This window comes from Castor canadensis, chromosome X (assembly GCF_047511655.1).
Source record: "Castor canadensis chromosome X, mCasCan1.hap1v2, whole genome shotgun sequence".
Taxonomy (NCBI): domain Eukaryota; kingdom Metazoa; phylum Chordata; class Mammalia; order Rodentia; family Castoridae; genus Castor; species Castor canadensis.
In genome coordinates, this window is record NC_133405.1 from 107,820,733 (window position 1) to 107,845,556 (window position 24,824).

At 39.2% G+C, this 24,824-nt stretch overlaps 1 protein-coding gene across 7 annotated transcripts in view; it reads right to left on the minus strand.

The window, feature by feature from the left end:
• The window catches only part of Sytl5 (synaptotagmin like 5), a 232,405-nt gene that overhangs the window by 6,642 nt on the left and 200,939 nt on the right, over positions 1-24,824 (minus strand). For 6 of the 7 annotated variants that reach the window (XM_074062217.1, XM_074062220.1, XM_074062216.1 and 3 more), the window contains 8 exons: positions 21,341-21,433; positions 20,514-20,579; positions 17,196-17,374; positions 15,305-15,404; positions 13,559-13,720; positions 5,728-5,836; positions 4,398-4,533; positions 1,005-1,213 (listed from right to left, as the gene is read on the minus strand). In XM_074062217.1, the coding sequence (XP_073918318.1) occupies positions 1,005-1,213; positions 4,398-4,533; positions 5,728-5,836; positions 13,559-13,720; positions 15,305-15,404; positions 17,196-17,374; positions 20,514-20,579; positions 21,341-21,433 (1,054 nt within the window). The remainder of the gene's footprint in view (positions 1-1,004; positions 1,214-4,397; positions 4,534-5,727; positions 5,837-13,558; positions 13,721-15,304; positions 15,405-17,195; positions 17,375-20,513; positions 20,580-21,340; positions 21,434-24,824) is intronic. The other variant, XM_074062222.1, reaches the window with a different exon arrangement.

Below are 24,824 nucleotides of genomic sequence, written 5' to 3' on the forward strand. Positions count from 1 at the left end.
TCTGCCATATACTGTCACCTTAATTTCCTTCCTTCACCCTCCCTCTTCTAGGGAGTGATGTTAGAATGAATTAATCCTTTCTAGCCTACACAATTTTCTTCTGCCTAGACAATGCAAGAGAAATCTGGATGGCCCTTGTTGGCTCATTTCCTCCCCATTTTAGTATTTCAGCAGAGAGCTGGTTCATCTGGACCTGGTTAATATGACAGAAGAACAAGCTGACCTTGGCTCTTTCTCACACAGCCATTTCTCTGATGTGGGAAGTTTTCATTTCAGTGATATAGACTACCCTTGGGTCTTGTTAATCTCTATAAATAAAGCATCATAGGAGTGGAGTCTTTCTCAACAGAAATGTTGACCATGGTACATGCATAACATCTATGTCTGGCCTACGTTATAGGATAAGGAGATTTGGGGACATGTGCTCACCCAGTGTTCATTTGCTTCACTACTGTAACCCCACCCTCACCCAATTCAGCCTGTTACAGTTGTGTCTTGTGGCACCAATAGTGTGTTTCCATGGCCTGTGTGAGCAACATTAGATGTTATTTCTTTAGAGAAAAAAATGATTTCAATTTAAGCAGCATGAATAATGGCTGCAAAAGCTGGACAGAATTGAGAAGATGATGAAGTATGGTTGGCCTTGAAAGGCCCTCTCTCATCTACCAGAAGCCTATGCTTCTCTTTCCTGAGAACTTGAAGTAAGGCCCAAGAAAGTACTTGATATTCACTTAGACTAAAGTATAAAGGTTTTTCTTTGAAAAGATTGAATATAAACATTATACCTCCTAAATTTCTATCCCAAAGACATAAAGTTACACCTGGTAAAATTTATATTTTAACAATGAACAGATCTTTAGCTAGAGGAGTGGAGCATCTGTGATAATTTCAGGAGTCAGTTATAGCTGAAACTATAGAAGCATCTACTACACATTCTACCTGAAGGAACTGTGCCCTTGCCCATGCCCAGTCACAGACCATCTCTAGGTCTCCAAGTTCCTCACCACTTCCAGAATTCAAACGAACGCCTCCAAGAAAGATGTTGCTGGAAAAGGCTTCCTTGTCCCAGATGGTAAGTTCTAGGCAAACATTCTTTATATCCTGGGGATACAGGCCACTGAACATGAAGGTATGATTCCACTGGGGATTAACACTCTTTTTTATGACCATAGTTTTGTGCTTGGTGGCTTTGTTGTCATCAGGAAGTAGGTAACTGCAGGAGAAAACACAAACTATCTGTGAGACAGTAGGCAGAAAATACTCTCTTGAGTAGTCATTTGAATCTCCCAGAATTCCTGGTGAGTATGTATGTGTATGTGCATTTGTAAGTATGATACATGTATTTGATTTTCTATTCTGGGTTCTTCTTTCCCTTTTAATCATTGTTATTATTTTTCTAATGGGTTTCATGACGACATTTTCATACATGCATACAACTTACTTCCCTCATATTCTTCCCTCTTGCAGGTTCTTATATGCTTAAATCTAGATTTATTTTGTGGAATGGCTTATTTCTTTTAAGTGGAGCAACAGCAAAATGCACTCTATTGTCTTTCTAATTCTATTTGGCTCTTCTTCCCATTATATAAAGAAAATACCTCCTGTAGTACATACACACTATTGAATGTCCTGCTTTGTATTGTCTTGGGCCATCTCTGAGCTGAGCTGACTTGGAGGCTGGACAGTTCCTGGCATGCTTTCAGTTTCCCCCTCAAGGGCCAGTTCGTCTCAGTTCCTTCAATTAAAGACTGGTTCTGTGTGAGCTGGCTCAGCTTATGTACAGACCATCCTGGAGTTGCTGGGTATTTAATGGCTTGAGGGGCAACTGTCAAACACTAAGTTTTGGAAATTAGTGGATGAATCCACCATCCTTCTTGTCCCTTGAACGGATAATCCTAGGGAACATTACACAGTTTCTGATTGCCTGCCTAGTGGAATGAACTCTGGCTGCTCAGGCCACAGTGGTAACCTGCCCATTAAGACATCTTTTAAATCAGCATCTCCCCTTCTCCTGTCTCATCTTCTCTACTCTCTCACTAGTACTCCCTGGAATCTCTTCTCAAATAAAACACTTGCTTTATGCCATCTGTACTATGACCAAAACATTGTAATAAGCTCTGGATATGTGATGAATATTACTCCCCCCCACACCTTTGGGGAGCATACTTTACAGAAAGAGACAGATGTGCACATGGAGTTAGCATATCAGACAATAATGACAAATACAAGCAAATGACCATACAAGAAAGAAGACAGTTGGGTCATGTGAGATTTCATTTAATGTTTAAAGCAAAGAATGCTTATTAACTCCGTGCTCCTTATTCCTTTTTATAAAAAATAATCCCCATTTGGGCATAAGGTTTCCTAGAATGAAGACTGTATTCCCCCAGCATCCTTTGCAGCTAGCAGAGCCTTGTGATAAGTTCTGGCCAATGGAATATAAGAGGTAGTTCTATAAGAAACTTATTGGTTATTGCTTATATTCTCTCTTCAACAAAATTACAGATAAGGGCAAAATAGTTTCTACCGGGTAGCGAGGGGTAAGGCAGGGTAAGGGAGGGGGGGCAAGGGAGGGGGCAGGGGGAAGGGGGGAGAAATGACCCAAACATTGTATGCACATATGAATAAAATAAAAAAAGAAACTTATTGGGATAGCTGAAATCTGAGTAGTAATTCTGGCCAATGAGGTAGATGCAATAACAAAACAGAAAAAAAAAAACCCTATGTCCTTGGTGCATCCATACCTTTCCTGGATATTATCTGCAGTCCTTTCTTATATGTAAAAGGAAAAAAACTTGCCTTTTCAAGGCCACTCTTATTGTACCTCACCGAGCTAATGTAATTAGGTAATTTACATATTTTATATTAAACTTTACATAAATTTAAGCTATTTTTGCTTGCTCTCTCACTCTAAGAAAAATCTCAGGTCCCTTTAAGATCAGCTTAATATTTATGCATAACTAACAAGAGATTTACTGGAAAGTTAGTCTTTTAAAAAATAGAACCATCCTTCATTATTTTTGCTTCATAAATTCTCAATAAGAAAATGTGGAAACCATTCCAAAAAGACATTAGGTTACCTTACAAGGCCACAATGGTCCAGGCCAGGACCATCCACTGATCCCATGAAACAGTGAGCATCAGAGGCCTGAACGGTGGAGCTTCTGAGACAAATTGCAACAGCAAGAGCAAAAGAAAGCCTTTCTTTTATGCTTAAATTTAACTACTGCAAGAGAAAGAATGAAGAACAGGTGGACTGGGATTCCAGTACACACATTTACAATGGGGAAGCCCCAGACATCTGATTGTCCTCAGTATTGGATTGGCTAAATTTAGAACACATGGGAATAAAGGCATGACTCATTTCCTTGTGTGGAAAAGACACTTTCCTTCCTTTGTGTATTTGTTGTTACTGCTTTGACACAGGGTCTCACTATATAGCTCAGGTTGTCCTGGAACTCTCTATGTAACCCAGGCTGGCCTTGAACTTGGAATCCTGCCTCAGCCTCCCAAGTAATAAAATGAGTTTTAGAAATTAGTGGATGAATCCCCTAACTTTCCTGTCCCTTGACAGGCATGCGCCACCACACCTGACTTGGTTTTCTAAGAAGGTCGGAGCAAAAACTCATCTGAATCAAAGAATTTGCCTCATGGCCTGACATCATGGGAATTTGCTCTACCTCATGTGCTTCGTGGCTATCCAAGAGGTCAGCGGTCCTGTCTCATTTACTTATGGAAGCACAGTACCCTGATGCTTGGTATGCATCTGTGTGTTTGAATGACTAGGACTTCTAGTCCTAGCTCCTAGAAGTCCAGGAGAAAAATATCCAATAGTCAGAAATTCAGAGGGATTTGCTATTGGGTTGCCTAGAATGAGCAAAAATATCAATCTAAAGGGCAGTATTCCCTCAAGAAACTGTCCTGTGCATCACAAAGTGGGAACACATGCCCAGCAGGCAGTCCTGGAGCCTCTTCAAAGCACTCTCTAGAAGACACCATTGACTTCCCTACTTTTTATAATTTTCCTCAAGAGAGCAAAATGGCAACAATGTCTAATATTGTTTGTTGTTGCATATTGCAAGCACTAACTAATAATAAAACATAACAAAATACATTGTACATAGAAAATCATACTTTGTCCTCCTTTGAGAAATAAGTCTTGTGAAAAAGTGATAGGAACTTCCCAAATATGCTGGAAATGGTGTAAGTTAGGACAGCGCTTCCTCTATACTCATACTGTTTTAGATGTTAAGAGCTAAATTGATTTAGATGTAAGGATAGCTGTTCCCAAGTACATTTCCAATAAACAGAACATGGAGCCCTTAGAGCCACCACTGTCTCATGGATCATTTCATCTCATAATAAGTATCATCTGAAATGAGATAAGACGAAATTACCCCTTCACAAAGCTGTCAGAAGTGCCTCCTGATTTCACTGCTGTCAAATTCTTTGCTTCTTTGATGAACACTTCAAGTGTTCCTCCAGAGATTACAGGCGACTCCTTCTTCTTTCCCTTTTTAAAGGGCTTCTTTCCTGCATCAGCCGAGAGAGAGAGAGAGAGAGAGAGAGAGAGAGAGAGAGAGAGAGAGAGAGAGAGAGAGAGATCATGGATTCTACTTCAAAAAACAGGCCTTTATGTTATTGGGTATTTTATATTCACTTAAATGTTTTTATCCCAGTGAATTATTACTTCTGGATAGGTATTTCATTTGTGTTTGTTGAAAAAAAATGAACAAATAGACTTAAAACTTCAACTGCTCCTCTACAAAGCATATCTTTTCACAGAGTCTAAAGGAATAGAATGGGAAAGACCCTGAGAGTTGTCTGGGCCATCACTCCTGCTCTTAGTGAGAAATAGTTATGATGAAAGCCAGACACAAACACCAGGGCTTCCAAAAGAGAAAATTCCATCATTGCTCTCTTTGATATTTTAAACTGACTCTAAAAGAGAAAACTGCATAACTCCTTTCTTATAAATTGTCAGCTTTAAGAAAGGACAGCTCTAGAGGCTACAGGCCATACACAATTACATTTTTGAGTGAGAGAAAACTCTTTCCCATGTCCCATTGTTATTTTGGTGAAATATGCTAAACATGAGTAATAACCATCACCACGACCACCACCTTTACTTAGTACTGTTTGAAACATCTTACATATATGAACTTATTTAATTCTTCTAACACCCATTCGAAGAGAGAAAACAGGTGGGGCAACAGTGAGTTGCTTGTACAGGGACACACTAAAGAAGGTGCTGGTGAATGGGAAGATAAAGGAGGCTGCCTAGAGGAGTAGATGGAAGAAGAAGGACAAGACAGATTTACAAGACCATCTGAATATTTCCTTTGCATTCTGTGTTCTATATCAGATTCTTCCTTGAGACTCACTGGATAGCTATGAATGTCATAAATCCACACAAGCAGCTTCCCACACCTTCTTCCCAACAGAACCCCACCCTGGGAAAGATCTATACCTCTGGGACTGACAGGAAATGAATGTTACCATCCAGGTTGGTTTCTAAGCATGAACGCTATCTTTTCCCTGTAAGAATTCCTCACCCTACTCCATATATAGGATTGATATCTCAACTCTCCTCAAAAGACAATGGCACCTAATATTTCCTTTTTCATCCATGTAGTGTGAAAGTAACAGACCAGCCAATCCCTGATCTCCACTCTCATACCTGTAGAAATAGAAGGCCATTGATTAAATTCATCCATTTTACTCTACCTTGAGGCTGTCCTAGTGGAAGCATCAGGTTTTCCTCCGGGGGAATGTAACGCAAAACAACCGTCAGCTCTCCTTTGTATTGAAGGCCAATATCAGGAGCAAACTCCACCTGGTCAAGGGGAGACAGGTGAAAAGAAAGAGTAAGAATGCTTGCCTTAGAATTGTGAAACCCATGTTTGAATGTAAAACATTTACTTGGTGACTTAAACAGGATGATTCATTCTTATTCATCTACGTTCATTCTTATTGGTTTAAGAGATAATTGAGGTATGAGAAATGAAAGCTGGAAATCTCTATTAAAGCATTTACACATAACTTTTAAAATAGAAGGAATCTGAAGGGAAAAAAAGAACACATATTTTTGTCCATCAATAAATATTGAGTGTCTGTGATACATTAAGTATTGACCTATCAGTATACATACACATACAGTATGTGATATGAAGAAGAAATAAAGATGCCACTGAAAATAGCCCCAGAAGTTACTTCCCCATATCTGTCTCTGATTTCCCAAAGCTTTCCTAAGTGACCAAGAAGGGAAAGTAATGGGTTGCTAGCCACCAATTATTGAAGCAATATTGGAATTCACATCATCAAAATTCCATGTGAGGAAAATGGTTTACTTAAACATTGTGGGTGGGAATGGAAAATGGTGCAGTCACTCTGGAAAAGACTTTACAGTTTTTCCTTCTCCTTTCTTTTCTTTTGTTTTCAGTACTGGGGTTTGTACTCAGGGCTTCATGCTTGCTAGGCAAACACTTTTCTTCTTGAGCCACACCTCTAGACTTTCTTACTTTAATTTCTTTTTAAGATAGAATCTTGTGCTTCTTGCAGGGCCAGGCTCAGATCAAGACCCTCCTATGTGTGCCTCCAAAGTAGCTGGCATTATAGGCCACCACACCCAACTCACTGTTTCTTGTAAATGCTCAACAGTTTATGTATAATGCTCAAAATCACTAATTATTAGAGAAATGCAAATTAAAACCACAGTGATATATCACCTTAAACCCGTTAGAAAGGCTGTTAGCAAAAAGACAACAGATACAAATGTTGGAGAGGACAAAGAGAAAAGGGAACCCTTACACACTGTCGATGTGAATATGAACTAGTACAGCTATTATGGGAAACAGCATGGAGGCTCTTCAAGAATTATGATCCAGAAATCCCACTACTGGGTATAAAGCCAAAGGAAGTGAAATCAGTATGTTGAAAAGACATCTCATGTACACTGCAGCACTGTTCACAATAGCCAAGGAATTGAATCAACCAAAGTATTCATTAGTGGGCAAATGGACAAAGAAAACGTGGTACATACATACAATGGAATACTATTCTGCCTTTAAAAGCCAGAAAATCCTTTCATTTGCAATACCGCGGATGAACCTGATGATCATTGTGTTAAGTGAAACATGCCAGGCACGGAAAGACAAACATCACATGATCTCACTTTTTTGAAGACTCTAAAGAAGTTTGAATTCACACAAGTACAGAATAGAATGGTCATCAACAGAGGCTGGGGAGGGTGGCTACTGGGTGTGGGGGGGTGGGGAGATGTTGGTCAAGTATACAAAATTTCAGTTAGGCAAGAAGTTAAGTTCAAGAGATTTATAGACAACATTGTGACTACAGTTAATAGCAGTGTCTTGCATTCTTGAAAGTTTTGAGTTTTTAAGTGTTTTCACTTTGTAAAAGGCAGATGAAAAAAGTAATGCATATGTTAATCTCAATTTAGCCACACTATAATGTATACATATGTCAAAACAACATCTGGTGCATGAAAAATATACACAAGATTTATCTGTCAATTGAAAAAAGAATTAATTCATGTTAGTTAATTAAATGTTTAAAATGCATTTTGGGGTGTGCTTGAACGTGGATAATTTCTTTGACTTTCTCTATTAACTAACTTACTGTTGGTCCTGTTTGCTTCTACTACACAGAAAGTTCAGGGTAGATGTGACCACTGTGACCAGTGCTCCATTGCAAGCACAGAGCAACTACTGTGAGAAGGGAGAAATCAGTCTAGGTGGCCCTTGCATAGTCCTTAAAGAATGGGAGAAATGATGACAGCTGAAGATGAGGTGGAAAGAAAGTTAGTTTGGGTCGAGCAAAGTGTGACAGGAACTGCATAGAGTGTGTTAGGGACTGGTAGGAGACCAGGTATGATTAAGGGTGTGTGTGTGTGGGGGGGGGAAGGCAGTAGCAAGGAAGATAGAAATAAGCTATCTCCTCTGGGTTTCCCAGGAGATCCTAAGACATGAATTTACACTAAAGCATTTTATTAGGATGGGTAACAGGGAGGTAGGACTAAGTGGGACTGATATTGTTCCACGGGGACAACTTTCGTTCAGTCCCAGGGACTTCTGGAAACATGACAGATCACACATCACAGCTGTCCCAAGTAGAAGCAAAGGGGTGACGTGTCTATGTTCTTTTACTCATTTTTCATTGATCAAGGGCTCTGCCCTGAAGCCCCAGCAGGCTTATACTTCCAGGCTGTCCTGGATTTCTATGCTGTTGGGCCATGCTCACTCTAGCAGCCTGAGGACTCCCCTCCTACAAAGATTGGGAGGTGCTGGCTGGTGGGTGTGAAAGCCACGCGGAGGCACATTGCTTGAAAACAGGGGTATGAGTAGAACACAACACCCCGAGCTGCAACAGAAGGCTAGGCCATATTAAGAGAGCACTAAGTGACAGGACTGGGGACTAGCATTGATTCAAACCACATCTCAAAGCAGTAGGGAACTATTAAGACTATTTGTGCAATAATCAGACAACACTCACTATCTTCTGCTGCCTGCAAAGAGAGATCCACTTTCCACTGAAGCAAAACCCAGACATTTCGCAGTGCATTTACAGGTATAAGGTGGGGTAATAAATCACAGACAAATGTGTCCAAACTGCCAACTTAAGAGAGGCTTTGGCTAGCTAATAATTCCACAGGAACTTGCATTTACTCTCTTCTTGAAGGCAGAATAAGAATGCTTCCTTAGAAAAGCACTTAAGTTTGTTGTTGATTTTCAGAGGTCCTTGTTTTTATAATAGCACCTCCTGGGAAGATTTGAAAGGCAATTCATACTGACAAACACTTCTCATCTAACCACCTAATATACCTTTCAGAAGGATAATGACTTACAGCTAATAAATAGTCCTGTGTCATGCAGTGAAATGGAAACTACAGTGTAAAACTACTTTACAGTCCTTGAGTTTGATATCTTGAATTCTTTCTGTCTGCACCAGCTTCTTCACTGGCTTCTGCTGTGAGACCTAACATGAACAAAACTAGGTACTGAGGGACTTGCAGTAACATAGACAATAAACATCAGGGCAGTATGTTGTTCTGCCATTTCCACTGCAAACAGATGCGGTATTTCTGAATGGCTGAGGACTATTAATTCTGATCCCTTATTACTAAGGGAATGGATCTCTGTGGCTCACACTTCACCTCTTCAGCTGAAAAAAATCTATCAGAAACAGCAAGTCTCCAGGGCTGCTCATACTATATTGTCAGCTGAAATGACTGAGACAGGAAATTGAAAATGAAGCGACACTTCACAGAGCTGGCTGATAATCGACCACAGAGCCCAACTGCTATAGTTTGGATTTGGAATGTCTCTCCAAAGGCCCATGTATTAAAATGCTCAGTCCCCAGCCTGTGATACTATTGGGAGGTAATGGAACCTTTAAGAGATGGGGCCTAGTGGGAGGAAGTCAGGTTTTTAGGAGTGTGTTCTTGGAGATGATATTAGGACTCTGGCCTTTCCTGTCTCTTCTTTCTGCTTTCCAGACACCATGAGGTGAAAAGAATTCCTTTGCCATGTGTTCCTGCAATGCTGTACTGCCTCCCCACAGGTGGAAAGCAACAAACTCAATCAACCATGGGGTGAATCCTCTGAAACTGTGAACCAAAATGAATCTCTTTTAATGCTGACATTTTGTCACAGTGACAGAAAGCTGATTAAGACACCAGCTCAGGCAGGGCATGGTGGCTCACGCCTATAATCCTAGCTATTTGGAAGAGCAGGAGGATCATGGTTTGAGGGAAGCCCAGGGAAGACACTGGTGGGATTCCATCTCAACAAATAAGGTGGGTGTGGTGATAAAATGTCAGTAATCCAAGCTAGGTGGGAGGCATGAGTTAGGAGGATCATGGTCCAAAGTCAGCTCACAGCAAAAATGTGAGAGCCTCTCCAAAAAATAACTAGAAGAAAGGGCTGGGGTCAGCGTCAAATGGTAGAGCACCTGCCTAGCAAGCAGAAGGCCCTGAGTTCAAACTCCAGTACTGCAAAAAAAAAAAAAAGACACCAGCTCAGCCAACAGAGCATGCCTTGGCATCTTTCCTCCTAAGTTCTGGAAGGCATGGAATCTAAGCAAGTCTTCATCTTCATCTTTTCCTCTAGGACAATGACATGGATTAAAGACACTAACTTCTTTTGGGTTCCACATTCTAGATTCAGCAGACTCTGTGGTGAGGATTTTTATGCAAGTGATTAATTAGGGAAGTGCTCCCAAAAAGACAAGTCAAGGGGCGGGGGAACACGCCAGGGTTGGGTACAATCTTGGATAAGATTCCATGGAAGGCAGCTTCAGCCCAATCTGGAACCGGTGCTCAAAGGACAAGTAACACCTCAGAATTGGCCCTGCCTCTCTTGATAAGGAAGGTGAACTTGCATACTTCCCCAGCTATAGGTTACTGACTAAGGGGTACAAGGACTCCCAGGAACTTATGGCTCTCTGCCCACCTGGGCAAAAAGCTACAGTAGCCTGAGGCCAGGCTTCTAAAGAGAATCTCAGATGGAAGCTGTTGAGGCAAACATCCTAGAACAGTTAGGAATCCACAGGGCTCTGGCAGAGGACTGATGGTGTTCCACAGACAGCAGACGTGATTAGAACTTTTGCCTTCAGCAGCTCTTAGAGATGCAGATCCGATTCCTCCTTATGATAGAAAGGAAGCACCCAGTGGTGAATGTGGAGCCGATTACCATGGAAACCCATTGGTCCATAAGCACAAAGGATGTCTGAAGAGACCTTGTATAGCTTAGAAGTCTTTCAGCCATTTACAGAAAACTAACTGGTAGCATGCTTCTTTTCCCCCCAAACTAATTTCCAAAGAGCCTCTATGTGCTTTAATGTTAACTTCATGACAAACAAATTAATGACACCTACTAAGATGCAAGCTGATTGTCCTTCATCTGCGTCATGCACCATATGATGCCTGAGACATTTTCTAGCAATGATTCTCAGTCATAATATACAAAGGATGCAACTGATAAGAAATTGCTAAGTCTGCTAAACACTCAATAGTGCTATCTTTTATGGAGAGGTTTTTCCATTCAGTTCCATTGACCAAATATCTCCTATATTTAATGGAGGACGATATAATGCTTGTCAACTCCTTTGCTGTTAAAAATGTACTTTCCGGCCAAGTACTGGTGGCTCACACCTATCATCGCAAGCTATGTGGGAGGCTGAGATCTGGAGGGCTGCAGTTCCAGGCCAGTCCAGGTGAAAAAGTTAGCAAGACCCCATCTCAACGGAAAAAAAAAAACAACAACTGGGTATGGTGGCATATGCCTGTCATCCCAGCAACAGGGGGAAACATAAAATAGGAGGATTGTGGTCCAGGCTGGCCTGGGGGGAAAAAGCAAGCCTAGAGCAAAAGGGCTGGAGGTGTGGCTCAAGCAGTAGAGCACCTGACTTGCAAGAGCAAATCAGTACTGGGAGTTTAACTCCCAGTACTTCAAAAAAAATGTACTTCCCTTCTCTATCACATTCATGGTGGTAATGGAATTACTGCTATCATATGTTTAAAAACTTTAAAAAACATATTTTATTGTCATTTTTACCCACAGCCCAAATACACTTCCTAAAAATTTTCTATGAGTTATTTATACCTAATTTCAGGTCAGCAGTTACAAAATCCCACCAGCAAGTTGTATTTAACTGTCAAGTGTCAGTTTGCTCATCTATAAAGTTGTAACTATTGAATGAGAACATTGCTGCTATATAAGTGAGGAACATCACTCGTTTCTGCTGAATAGTATCCCTCACCTTTCCCTTGAATTACTGGGCCTGGATTTCTTTTAGGGTGATCCCACCTTTAGGACCAGGGCATGCTCTGAATGTCTTAAAGCCAGCCAAAGCATTTTTCTCTTTGCGTATAGTCATTAGCTCAGGATAGGCAAATCATATAAGTAGAATTAGGAGAACCAGGCTTAAGCATGGTTTTGAGTATTGGAGGAGGAACTTCTTTTCTGGACAGTGTGGTGCAAGGGTGAGAGGCTTGCAGTCACTGTAGCCATTAGCATCCAAGAGACGCACACTTGCAGCTAGTGAGGGAGAAGAAAAGGGAGCCAGTGAAGAGGAGAAGAGAACCAAGAGATTCCAAGGCCTTGATAAGATCTGAAATTCAGATCAAGCCACTGGCCAACATAAATACTACCTAGCAATGTTAGGTAGCTTACAGTGTGCCTGCCAGAAGGCTGACAGTCCTACATAAGATACTTATTCAAGCCTCACAGCAGTCCTGTAAGCTACATCTGGTGAGTTTATCACAGATAAGAACATCAAGGCATAGGAAGTTAAGTAACTTGCCCAAGATCACAAAGGCAGTCCTGAAGCCAGAATTGAGCCAAGTTAAGTCTGATTTGAGTCCATCATCTTTACCATAATGTTCTTTTGCCTCTCTGTGTATAAATAACAAACTCTGGCTGCATACATGGGATCTTTTTGCCCTCCTTTTGACTTCCAAATTACTATAACTGTAGAGAGATTCCAGTTGCTTAGAGTGAATCCAAGGCTTAGACTGTTGTTCTAGGGTAGGATGCTTAATTTCCAGAGCCAACTCTAAGCCTCTTTTTCTGACTGGAATTCAAGGTCTGAGTCATGAATTCCCAAAGCAGGAACTTAGGAAGCCCAAATACTTTGGCCACTGGTCACTCCCTCATGCAAACCAAGGCAAGACTAGTCCTGTTTATGATCTAAATTGTAGAGCGTTAGATATAGGCATAATGTTTTAAAATTGGTCATGTTCTATGGCTTTGTTTTTGCCTACGTGAAACTGAAGACTCATTTTTTTGGGTCAGTATTGGGATTGAACTCAGAGCCTCATGTTTGCTAGGCAAGTGCTCTACCACTTGATCTATGTCCTCAGTCATTTTGCTTTTAGTCTGTTTCTCAGACAGGGGCCTGTGTTTGTACCCACGCTGGCCTCAGACCTAGATCCTCATACCTCCACCTCCCCAACAGCTGAGAGTACAGATGGGTACCACCATGCCGACTAGGATTCTCATTCTAATGGGATCATATAATGTGTTCCTTTTGGTTATCCATGGAGACCTTCAAATGATACAGTTTTAGTAATAAAAATTAATAAGATAGTCAGGGGCCGGTGGCTCACCCCTGTAATCCTAGCTACTTGAGAGGCTAAGATTGGGAGGATCATGACTCCAGGCCAGCCTGGGCAAATAGTGCCTGAGACTCCATCTCTAAATAAACAGAGTAAAATGGACTGGAGGTGTGGCTCAAGCTGTTGAGTGCCTGCTTTGCAAGTGTCTACCTTGCAAGTGCAAAGCCTTAAGTGTAACCCCAGTCCCACCAAAATAAATACTAATAATATATGACTATATGACTTGCATTATGCAATTTATATCGATGGTTTCCAAAATAATGGATTAACAATATTTATCAAAACGTTATTCCAAACTTTGTTCCACTAATCTTTGCAGATCATTACTTGAAATTTGAAACCTTCAGATTCTTCAGAATTGTAACATCAATTAGGCTGAAATTTGCCTAATAGCATAATGACAAATCTGGAAGTATTTTCTACCTTAGGCTGAAGCACAAACCACTCATCACATGGATTTTCAAAGTTCCATGAGTCAAAAGGAATCTCCACCTCTCCGAGGAAGCAGTTATGTCCAAAACGATCATAGTGCCAGACGGAGAGCTGCAGAGTTCTTGTTTCAAGCTGGGTATGGCTGATAGTGTACTGAAAATAAGAGTCATAAAATTACACTCTATGACTGGCTGAAATTTACTTCCACAGTCTTTCAAATCATAAGCATCAGTAATGTGAACAAAACAAGCACAAAGAAAACGCTTTCTTTGTTTCTGCTACAATTGAGGTTCTGTTCTATAAACTCATTTTATATTAGACCTAGTGATGAAACATATACAAACAAATTATTGCAGGGGGAAGATAAACTCCAGATAGGGGATAAAAGGTGTTAGATGATGAAGTTTATCCTCTTTCCAATTTTACCTTTTTCAATTGCCTGTTTATTTTTTCACATCTACTTTGTAGCTCAAGGTTTAATATAACAATTCTCCAACTTCTCTGACTTATTTATTCATAATGAAAGCCCCTAAAGTCAGAAAAGTGTCAACAATAAGAAACAGAAAATTTCATAAAAAGAGTAGAGGTGAAAAGCTGTATACACAGATTGAGGAGAAAGAAGATATTACAAGGCTTACTTTTCTCTGACCAGCAAAATGTTACAACATGCCCTCCAAACTTCTGCTCCTTCTATGCAACCACCATCTGGGTGACTGACCGACTGATTTCTGATCTTGGATTTGTGTCTATTCCTTTCCTTGGTGTCACTATCATGATTAATTTTGGCTCTCTGCTCTCTGAATTTATCCCACCATTTATCTGTTCTGCTTGGGCTCACCTGTGCTATCCCAGTATGGCCACTGGCTTAACTCTCTGCCTGTATTTATTCATTTTTAGTTTGGTCTGTCCTGATATTAGCTCCTGCTTGCACACCATGTCTCCACTGATGTATGCAGGTTCATGGCTTTCTGCCATCACCAACTTCCCCTAGATTAGACTCTGATCCATCATTCTGGGAATGAGTCCATAAATTTTCCTGTGATTGGCAATAAATTTCGTTTTCCCTGAATCTTTCTTACCAGACTAGACTGGTTCAGGGTGAGAGAAGGGATTGTTATATGGAAGAAAACTCATTAGAAATAGAAGTTTCTTTAGGATTAGGGGTCATATTTTATATAGTCCATTTTCTCTGAGATTTCTCAAGTCTGACCCTGCATCTCCAAATGCTCATTAACCACACACATAAATTTAGCCAAATTCTGAAACCCTAATAAGAAACCTCACAGATCTTTGGTGTGTTAGCAGGGCAATGAATGTGTACAAAGTGACCTACTAAGTTAGTGTCAAAATTCATTTAAGCAAGTGTTCGAAAAAGCAGTTTTCCCAAAGGTGAAACACGCTATGACAAGATGTACCAGCTCTGACGTAATTTTGCTGGATCATCTTTACTTAAGGTAAAGCAACTTCAGCAGAAGCAGAGAAATCAAAACAAAAGTGGTTTACATTTTTTCTTTGGGGGTGTCATTCAGTAGTAGAGTACTTACCTAGCCCTGGCTCCAATCCCCAGCACCAAAAAGCCAAAACAAAAACTGTTAGGAAAGATTACGTATTCAAATTCCAGTTTTTTAAAATATATATAAGTCCTGACATACAAATAAGTACTTCACTGTAGTTACTTCTAAACCAATGAGGTTGTGGGTATGTATCACATGAGTTACTCTGAGAGTATTTATTTACCTTCAGTGTTTCATTGAATTCTGGATTGGTGCCTGTTCTGATTTTGGTCTTGCGTTTATTGTTTCGGGACTTGTCTGGAAGAAGGTACGACTTGACATAACTGTAAAAAATGAAGGATGAAAGTATTTACTTGGAAGCATATAGTTTGCAGGAAATGTTCAAGGACTTTAGTGAATAAAAGGGAATGGGCCAGTGATCAAAAAAGATAGGACCAAAGAGAGTATAATCTAGACAACAGGACACCTTAAACTATAACTCTGGGTGTTCCATATGAGAGAAGCAGTATAGTGGAAAAGAGTGCAGGCTCTGGAGTCAAGGCAGCTTTGGATTAGCCCACACTTCTCTAGTTTTGATGACCTCGAGAAGCTAGCTTTTGTGTACTTCACTTTCCTTTCACATAAAACTGAGACAACAGTAGTACCTAACTCATGCTGTTGTGAGGATTAAATTACTTAACACATACAAGAAGTTGATATTATATTACTCAATAAATGTAATCTGTTACCATTGTCAATGGTAGCATAAATTTTTCTAGGTATATGCGTCTCCATTCCTAGTCCCTCCTTTTGATGTCAGGGAGTGGGATCAACTACAATGAGTGAATGAAAGAAAGCAGTGGAGAAGAAATAATAGAAAATGACAACGTAAAGTCATAGCAGTAATTCTACCCAATACCTTGACTTGAGTTATTTCAGGAGCCTTTTGGAGTGGGATATATCACAGTAGACTTAGAAACATACAAGACTGAAATGTATAAGATACTGAAAGAGTTCTGAAACACACCTGCTGGGATTTTAGCTAGTCCATTTCCTTGTTGGTCAAAATAATTACACTGGTCCTAGAACCCTCTGGAATTTAGCTGAGGAGGCAGGTGGACCAATCTGTAGTCAAATTCCATTCATTTAGCTATATTAGGAGACTGGGTCCACATTCATTGAGTTGTTTCTTGGACCCAGATCATCTACTGTGCAGAAAAGAGTTTCCATAGAAGGCCTGAGATTGCCATTCTTAGATAGTCTTGCCCTTGAGTGGTGTCTGCAAACTTGTATTTTGGGAGGGTTCTCACCAATCTCACAACTGATAAAAGTGAGTCAGTGTACCTAAACTTATTTGTACCAACAATATAGCTTATGCTGAATGTGCGTTTTCTTTTTGGGAACCTGGAAATTTAGTATGCAATCAGTTGAGTCTCCAATAACTACCAGGTAGTTAACATTTCATAAAATTAAGTGTGTGGTTCATTGGGAGGTAACATTTCATAAAATTAAGTGTGTGGTTCATTGGGAGAAGACCCTGGGAAGCTTGAGTCTCATTTCTTCAGGAAAGTCTTTCTTATTCATTGATTATAAGTATATACAGAATCCTGTGAGTCCTGCTAGTGAATCATTAAACCTGTCAGTTGTCTTGGGGACCCTGATGCATGTTTACATTTAGCTCCTATCTAACATGCCATGGTCCAAATCTGCCCTCCATGCTCATCCTAGATTCCCAAGAGCTTCATAATTACCCTTTTGAGTTGTTCAATTGGGTAACAGATTGGTAATTTTCTGTGGAAGATTTCCCAGAACAAATATCAATAGGATACTCTTGTACAGCCCAGGTGTAGCAACATGGCAGATTTCTACCTCCAAGAGTGGCTTCTGTGTGAACTATAAATTTGTCAGGGCTGAATGATGTTGAATAATGGCCTCTTACACACTAGGTAACCAAGGACACAACCATTGTACATGCACTTCAGATAATATTTAAAAGGGTGGCATAGGAAGAAAATGACAACTTTCTGAGGCTCCAAATTGAAAAGAATGCTAAGGCTCTTTTGAAAAAGAAACACACATATACAGACAAAGAAGACAGTGCTTAAAATAGTCTGAGGAACATGCTCCATGCTTACGCATCAGTCCTCTGTTTCTTTTCATCTCCTATGGCCAGATTTCTGCAATTCTTGACAAAAATGTAGAGCCCGCCAGTTTTGTAGCAGTAGCTGATGTGAAGAAGGATTTCGCCACTGACCTTCACGTTGCCATAGTCTCCAGTTTCACTGTAAACACTCATCATGCTGTTAAGGCTGGTCTGGAATAAACAAGATGAAAGAAGGCACCTGCTGTTATTCCAAGGATTTTTTTCACATAATCCACCCCCTTGAATCAATTACAATTCCTCTTCTTTATAATGAGCAGGGAAGTCTAGGGTGAGGAAAGAAAGCAGGTCACTTGTTTTGCTTGTTTGGCTGGTGATGTATAAAATTGCAGCTTGAGAAAAGCCAACAGATATGGTACCATTAGTAAAGAATGTAGGAAACTTACTGAGAGGAGAAGCATTGCCTTTTTTGGGTTGTGAAACCCTTGGCTTATTTATTTCTCCTAATGAATACAGGGTTATTAAAGGCTTTCTAAAAGCACCTATCCTCTCTATCTCTGTAAATTTCTGCTTTTATTGTGGCAGACTCAAGTTCAATTTGCTTCAAATACTGGAATACATTGAGACAAAAAAGAAAAGCTCATCTCATATTCTGAGCTAGCAAGAGCCACAAAGCTTCATTCTCTGCCCCCCCACAATGAATGCCCCATCAGTCTCTAGGGAACCACAGCTACAGCTTCAACAAAGGCATGCAAGAAGAACACCATATACTCATAGCTGCTGTGATTCCTCAACTGAATAGCTGTATGGCTGCATAGGTGGTGTAAGGCCGTGGCTTTGATATCCTGGGAAGCAGTAACCCACAAAGTTTAACTCTAAACAAGAAGGTCACACCCCAACCAATCCATAAAATAAAAATTTCTAAAAAGACTAAATCTAGCAGAATGAATGAAGGGCTTTTTGACAATAAAGAAATGAAATATATTTTTAATTATCATTTAGTGCTAGAAATGAAAACTTTCTATCTTAGCAATGTGACTGTCATAAAAGACCAGAGACATTCTTGAAGACCATGAAAGCCTTTCAGAAATGATCTAGTGGTTTCATAACCCCTCTTCTGTGAACCACTGGTAAGCAAGGACTATGTGACTACAAATGGGCCTTACTTTTTCATACGTATGTAGATATGAAAACCATGTATACATATTTTTTGGCCAAAGCCATTATGTTTCTGTAATTAAAGTACATACTGTTTAAAGAACAGAAAGTAGGTGACATGGCTCATGTCTCTTCTAAGCTTAAGTCAAAAGCAAGTGCAGACCAAGAATTCCAAAATAATTCAGAAATTATTATTTAAGATGAGCCAGTAAGTGATCTAATTTGTTTGTTTGTTTGTTTTTTTGGTGGGACTGAGGTTTGAACTCAGAGCTTCATGCTTCCAAAGCAGGCACTTTACCACTTGAGCCACATCTCCAGTCCATTTTTCTCTACTTATTTTTGAGATGGAGTCTCATGAACTATTTGACTGGGCTGGCCTAGAATTGTCATCCTCCTGATCTTACCCTCCCAAGTAGCTAGGATTATAGGAGTGATACATTGGTGTCTTGCTTAATTTTTCTTATTTCTAAAGTAAAGTGACAGAATTTTCATGCTTACTAGGTGGCTGTGAACAGTGTTTTTCAAATTTTTAATTGCATATAAATCGCCTGAGAATCTTTTTAAAATGAAGATTCTGGTTGGTGATTAAGTCTAGGGTAGGGGTGGAGATTTTGCTTTTCCAAAAAACACCTAGGTCTGTGGTATCCAAGTAATCCAGAGCACCACAGGAAACTCATGGGAGCACCATAGAATATGTAAAATTTTAAAGGAAAACACAGTCACAGCAACATCTAACAGACACCATGCAAAATACTAAGCAGTAGTTCACAGTGTCATAATTAAATGATACTTTATGTTTATTTCAATGAATTTCTTTCTGTGAGAAGCTGAGCTTTTGGCAGTTTCTGTAGCAAAAAGCCAAAGCTTCTTACTCAATGTGAAAAGTGGCATGGAGGGTCACGCCTATAATACCAGCACTTGATAGACTGAGGCAAGAGGATCTCAAGTTCCAGCCCAGAGGGACCTACATAGAAAAGACAACAAAACCCCAAATCTCAATGGAAAATTAGAAATGAAAACAGTGATGCCCAATCAGTTTCCAAGATTTGAGAAACTGTGTAGTGTTTAATAGACACACGTTCTATTAGAATAATAGGGGCTACTAAAGAATGAAATAAAAATATTTTTTCCAGTTTATCTGTATTCTTTTTTCGAATGGCTAGTAAGCTATTAGGATACATGATTAGTAAGTTGTTTGGACCTAATGGCTTAATAAAATGACTAGTCAGTCATTACTTTGGGCCTAGGAGCACCAGAAAAGAATTCCTGAGACTCTACGGGCTCTGTGAACTGAAAAAGTCTTAGAATCTCTGCCCAAGGTTACACAATATTGCTGGACCATGGACCATGCTTTGAGTATTAAGAGTTCCAAGAATCAGGAGTCTTTGCTCCCATTTCCTGAGTGGGGATCAGGAAATGTTTCTCTCTCTTTTTCTCTTCCCGTTGCCTTGTCTATGCTTTATTCTGTTGTACTAAAATAAATCCTTGCTAAAACTTTCAAAAAAAAAGAAAAGATCTCCAAGAATCAGCCCTAACCCCCTCACATTGCACATGAAAAGAGCCTGGCTCACCAACATTGTTGGTAGTGCCAAGACATAAAATGTGAGGTCTCTTCTGACCACATCTCACTACCTCTTTGTATGACTGACTTGTACCTTTACCACATCACTCTTTTAGCCACATTATAAGGAAGTTCCACAATTAGGGGCCCCTACAGATAGAAGAAAATTTAAGAACCCATAAATGCTGAAGTTTGGAAAAATTTAAGTCAGTTATGGCAATTTTACTACTAACCAAATTTTTTGCTCTTAACCAAGCCAAGGCCATAACTTTAAATGGAGCTGTTTACTCCAAAGACCTTATTAATGGTAAATGATTTTGGATCATGTTTTTTTTTGACTGGCACTCAGATCCTAATGTTTAATGAATTGGAATACTTGAGTTCTGATAACCTCATTAACCTTTTCAAAAGAGAACGTCTGGCTAATTAGCCAGAGGTATCAGAGAAACTTATCAGCAGACAACTGAAATCATTTATAGGCTTGAGCTGCCTGGGCTAAACTAGAAAATGAATAGAATGTACACAAGTCAGAAAAAGATGAATGCTAGAATTTATCTAGTCTTTATTGCCCACCTAATCATGACATTTGTAAAGTATGGGTGGAAAGAAGGAAAATAAAGGTTGAAAACTCACAGTATCCGAGTCAGCATCAGGCACATTTAGGTAGGTCCACTTCCTGTCAGAGCCTGTTTGAGAATTCTTTCAGGAAATTATCCAAAGATCAAAAGGACAAGGGTATTAGAGCAACAGAAGTCAAAGAAGCAAAGAAAGAGACTTAGAGGAACACAGATAGACAAGGGGCTTCTAAAGCCTTCCTTTCGAGGAAGACTTTGAACATGGAAGTAAAAAAATCTCTTTATTCTGTACACAGTGGAAAGCTATGGATAGTTTTTGAGTAGCAGAGAAACCTGAGTTGATATGGGTTTTAGGGAAATGACTGTCAGCAGCATGGAGGGAAATTGGGGAGTTGAGAGAATGGTGTCAAGGAAGCTTAGCAGAGAACTGAAATAACTTATAGGCTTGAGCTGAATGGGGCCTCAACTAAGAGATTTTAAAAGTTTACATGATTGTACATATTTATGGGGGTTGATGACTTATCCTGTGTATGACATGCAATGATCAAATCAGGATAATTAGCATTTTCATCTCTATAAACACTTTTTTTTTGTGTTGGGGAAACTTCAAACTCCTCTCTTCTAGTTTTTTATAAAATGGGAATAAAGTGATTTCAAAAGCTGGGTGAGGACCATGGAAGGAAAAGGAAGGAATTGGGAGCCTTAGAAAAAGCCCACACAAAATTAGATCAAAAGTACTCAGTGCGCGCAGAGCAAACAGGAAGCTACCATTGCTTTTGACTCATCATGTATCTTCTCAAGAGCATTCATATCTCATTTGGAAATGCACAGAAACATTAACATCAGAAAGAAGGAAATTTCTGAGTGTGCTAAAGAACTGCTTACGGTTGACAAGCCACTTGCCAAACTGTGGGTGTTTGCAGAAAACTGGGAGGACAGTAAGTCATCAGGTCCTTCTTCAGTCTCTTCCAAGGAGTCCTAGGAAAGGAGGGGAAAGAATCAGTGGTTTGCTTTATTTCTTTCCTCCAAAGTCTTTTCACTTGAAAAATCACTTTCATAAATACACAAAAATCAGATTAAAATATGTAGAAATCACCCTATTCATAGGCTTTTCTGGTTTTCCCTGCAGTTAATCTGAATCCCACGTGAAAGGAATAGATAAGGGCTGGGGGTGGAGGATAAGATATCTTTCCTAACAGTGTTTGCCTTATGGAAAGAACATGAAATTTGGAATCATGCAGACGTTGGTTTAATTTTTACCTCCCCAACCTCTAAGGTATTAATTTTGGGCAATGTACTTAAATTATTAAAAAAAAGGTTTTTGGCAGTACTAGGGTTTGAATTTAGGACTTCACTCTCTCCAGGTACATCATCACTGGGATGACAGGTCTGCACTACTGTGCCCAGCTTTCATCTGTTGAGATGGAGTCTTGCAAACGTTTTTGCCCAAGGCTGGCCTGGAACCATGATCCTCTGGATCTCAACCTCCCAAGTAGCTAAGATCAAGGCATGAGCCACCAGAGCCTGTTTTTTTTTTTTTTTAAGTATTTTGGTGTGTATGTGTGACTAGCAAGAAAACAAATAACCCAATGAAAAATAAACAAAGGCCTTAATAGACATTTCTCAAAAGAAGGCATATGTTAGTCCGACAGGTAAACGAAAATGCATTCAATCATTAGGGAAATGTAAATTAAAACCACAGTGAGAAAACAAGCTAGCGTTTGATGGGTACAGGGTTTGAAGAGAGACACTGAAAAATTTCTGGGGGTGGATGATGGTGACGGTTGCACAACAATGTGAATGTTTATACACTATTTAAGATAATAATTTCCTTGAAAGCTTCATAGAATTTATCACAAAAGTCATCAGGGTCTGAATTTTTCTTTGTACAGAGACCATTAACTAGTGCTTCAGTTTTATCAATCATATCAGGAAGTTGTAGGCTTTAAAAAATTGCTTCTTGAGTGAGTTCTAGAAAATTATACTTTTCTAAAAATTTTATTTATTTATTTATTTATTTTTAATTTATTTAATTAATTTATTTTTATTCATATGTGCATACAATGTTTGGGTTATTTCTCCCCCCTCTCCCCACACCTCCCTTACTCCCACCCCCTTAAAAATTTATTGACTTCATCTAAGTTTTCAAAAATTGTCAGCATATAGCTGTTGATATTATCTTTAAGACTTTTATCTGTAGTTATGTTGATTTTTTTCATTCAAAATGTTACTTGCTTTGGCCCTCTCTCTTCCCTTGGCAATCTAGATGATCTATTTGTCTGTTGTTTTTCCCAAAACGAACTTCTGTCTTATTATTTTCTGTTTTACCTTTGTTTTTGTAGTTAATTGATTTCCTTTCTTAATTTTATCTTTCATTCTTTCTTCAAGTTTAGTGTGTTATTCTCCTAAGAAGTTAAATTCACAGTGAATAATTTTCAGTTCTCCTGTCTGCCTTACATAAACATTTAAGGCCATAAAATGTCTCCCAAATAAGACTTTTGCTGCATCTTGTCAAGGTTTTTGTAGTATTTTTATTTTCATGCAGTTCTATTTATTTGTTATCATTTTTTGGTGGTAGTGGGGTTTGAACTCAGGGCATCGCACTTGCTAGACAGGCACGCTACCACTTGAACCATGCTTTTTGCTTTCAGCTCTTTTCAGATAGGGCCTTGCTGGCCTCCAGTTGAGGGCCTTGTGCATGCTAGGCAAATGCTCTACCACTTGAGTCATACCCCAGCCCTTTGGCTTTTAGGTTGCTTTTCACATAGGGTCACACGCTTTTCTCCAGACCCCAGACTACAGTCCTCCTACCTTTACCACCCAAATACCTAGGATTATAGGCATGTACCACAATCCCCAGCTTAATTTGATAGGGTCTTACTAATTTTTGCCTGGGTTGGCCTATCCTATCTCTGCCTCACAAGAATCTGGGATCACAGGTATGTACCACTATACTCAGCCCAATGCTTAATTTTTTCTTTATATCTGGAGGAATGTTTATTCTGAAAGTCCATGTGACTTTATTTTTTAAATCTTTTAAAAAATTATTGTTGTACTAGGGGTACATTGTGACATTTACCAAAGTTCTTATAATATATCAAAGTTGAATTCACCCCTTTCATCATTTTCATTTATTACCCTCTACCCCATTTCTGGAACGGTCTCAACAGGTCTCATTTTCCATTTTCATGCATGAGTACGTAATATTTCCACCACATTCCCCTCCTGCACCCTCTCCCTACATCCTACCCCCATGTTTCATTTTAAAGAAATTGCCAAACATTTGTCCAGAATGGTGCACCATGTTACATTCCCACCAGCAAAGTAAGAGGGTTCCAATTTGTCCACTTCCTTGTCACCACTTATATCTCTTTGACTATAATCGTTCTAGTGGGTGTTAAGGGGTGTATTGTGGTTTTAATTTTCATTTGTTTAATGAATAATGTCGCCAAGCAGCTTCTCATTTACTAGCCATGTGTAAATCTTGTTTGATTAAATGTCTATTTAAATACTTAAAAAATTTTTTAAGGCTGGGGATATGACTCAAGTGAGAGTGCTAGTAAGCATAAAGTGCTGACCTCAAACCTCAGTACCACCAAAATTTTTTTTTTAGTATTTTAAAATTTATTAGCATACATTAATTGTACAAGGGGGTTTCATTGTGCTAATTCTGAATCCTTTATCCACTAATATGATTATTTACCTTTTAATATTGGATGCAAGGATTCTTTATATATTCAAGATGCAAGTTTCTTATGAAATAAGTTGAAAATATTTTTCTAGTCTATGTCTTTTCATTTTTGTAATAGTGTCTTTTGAAGTGTAAATGTTTATGTTTGTAATTGTGATGAAATTAGTTTATTAGTTTTTTTCTTCTTGAATGCATTATGAATCACATTTGATGTCACTTCTTTTCTTCTTCTTTTTTTGGTACTGGCAATTAAACCCAGGAACTCTTGCTTATAGGCAAGCACCCTATCCTCTTGAGCTACACCCCAGGCTTTCTGATGTCATTTCTAAGAATTCTGTCTAATTCAAAGTCATAAAGTTTTTCTCCTAGTTTTTTTTTTTACAATTGTATAGCTTTAGTTCTTATCTTTAGGTACATAGTCCACTTGTTCATTTTTGTACATGGTGTGTGTGCATGGTGCACAAAGTTTTTGTTGTTTGGTGTACAGATATCCAGTTGGCCCAGTAAGATTTATAGAAAAGGTTATCCTTTCCCCAATCACAAGTCAAACATTAACTGACCATATGTGAGGGTTTATTTCTGGACTCTCAATTCTATTCCATTGATTGCCTATGCTTATGGCACTGTGCTAATTACTGTAACTATATAGTAAATTTGGAAATTTAGTAGGGTAAGTCT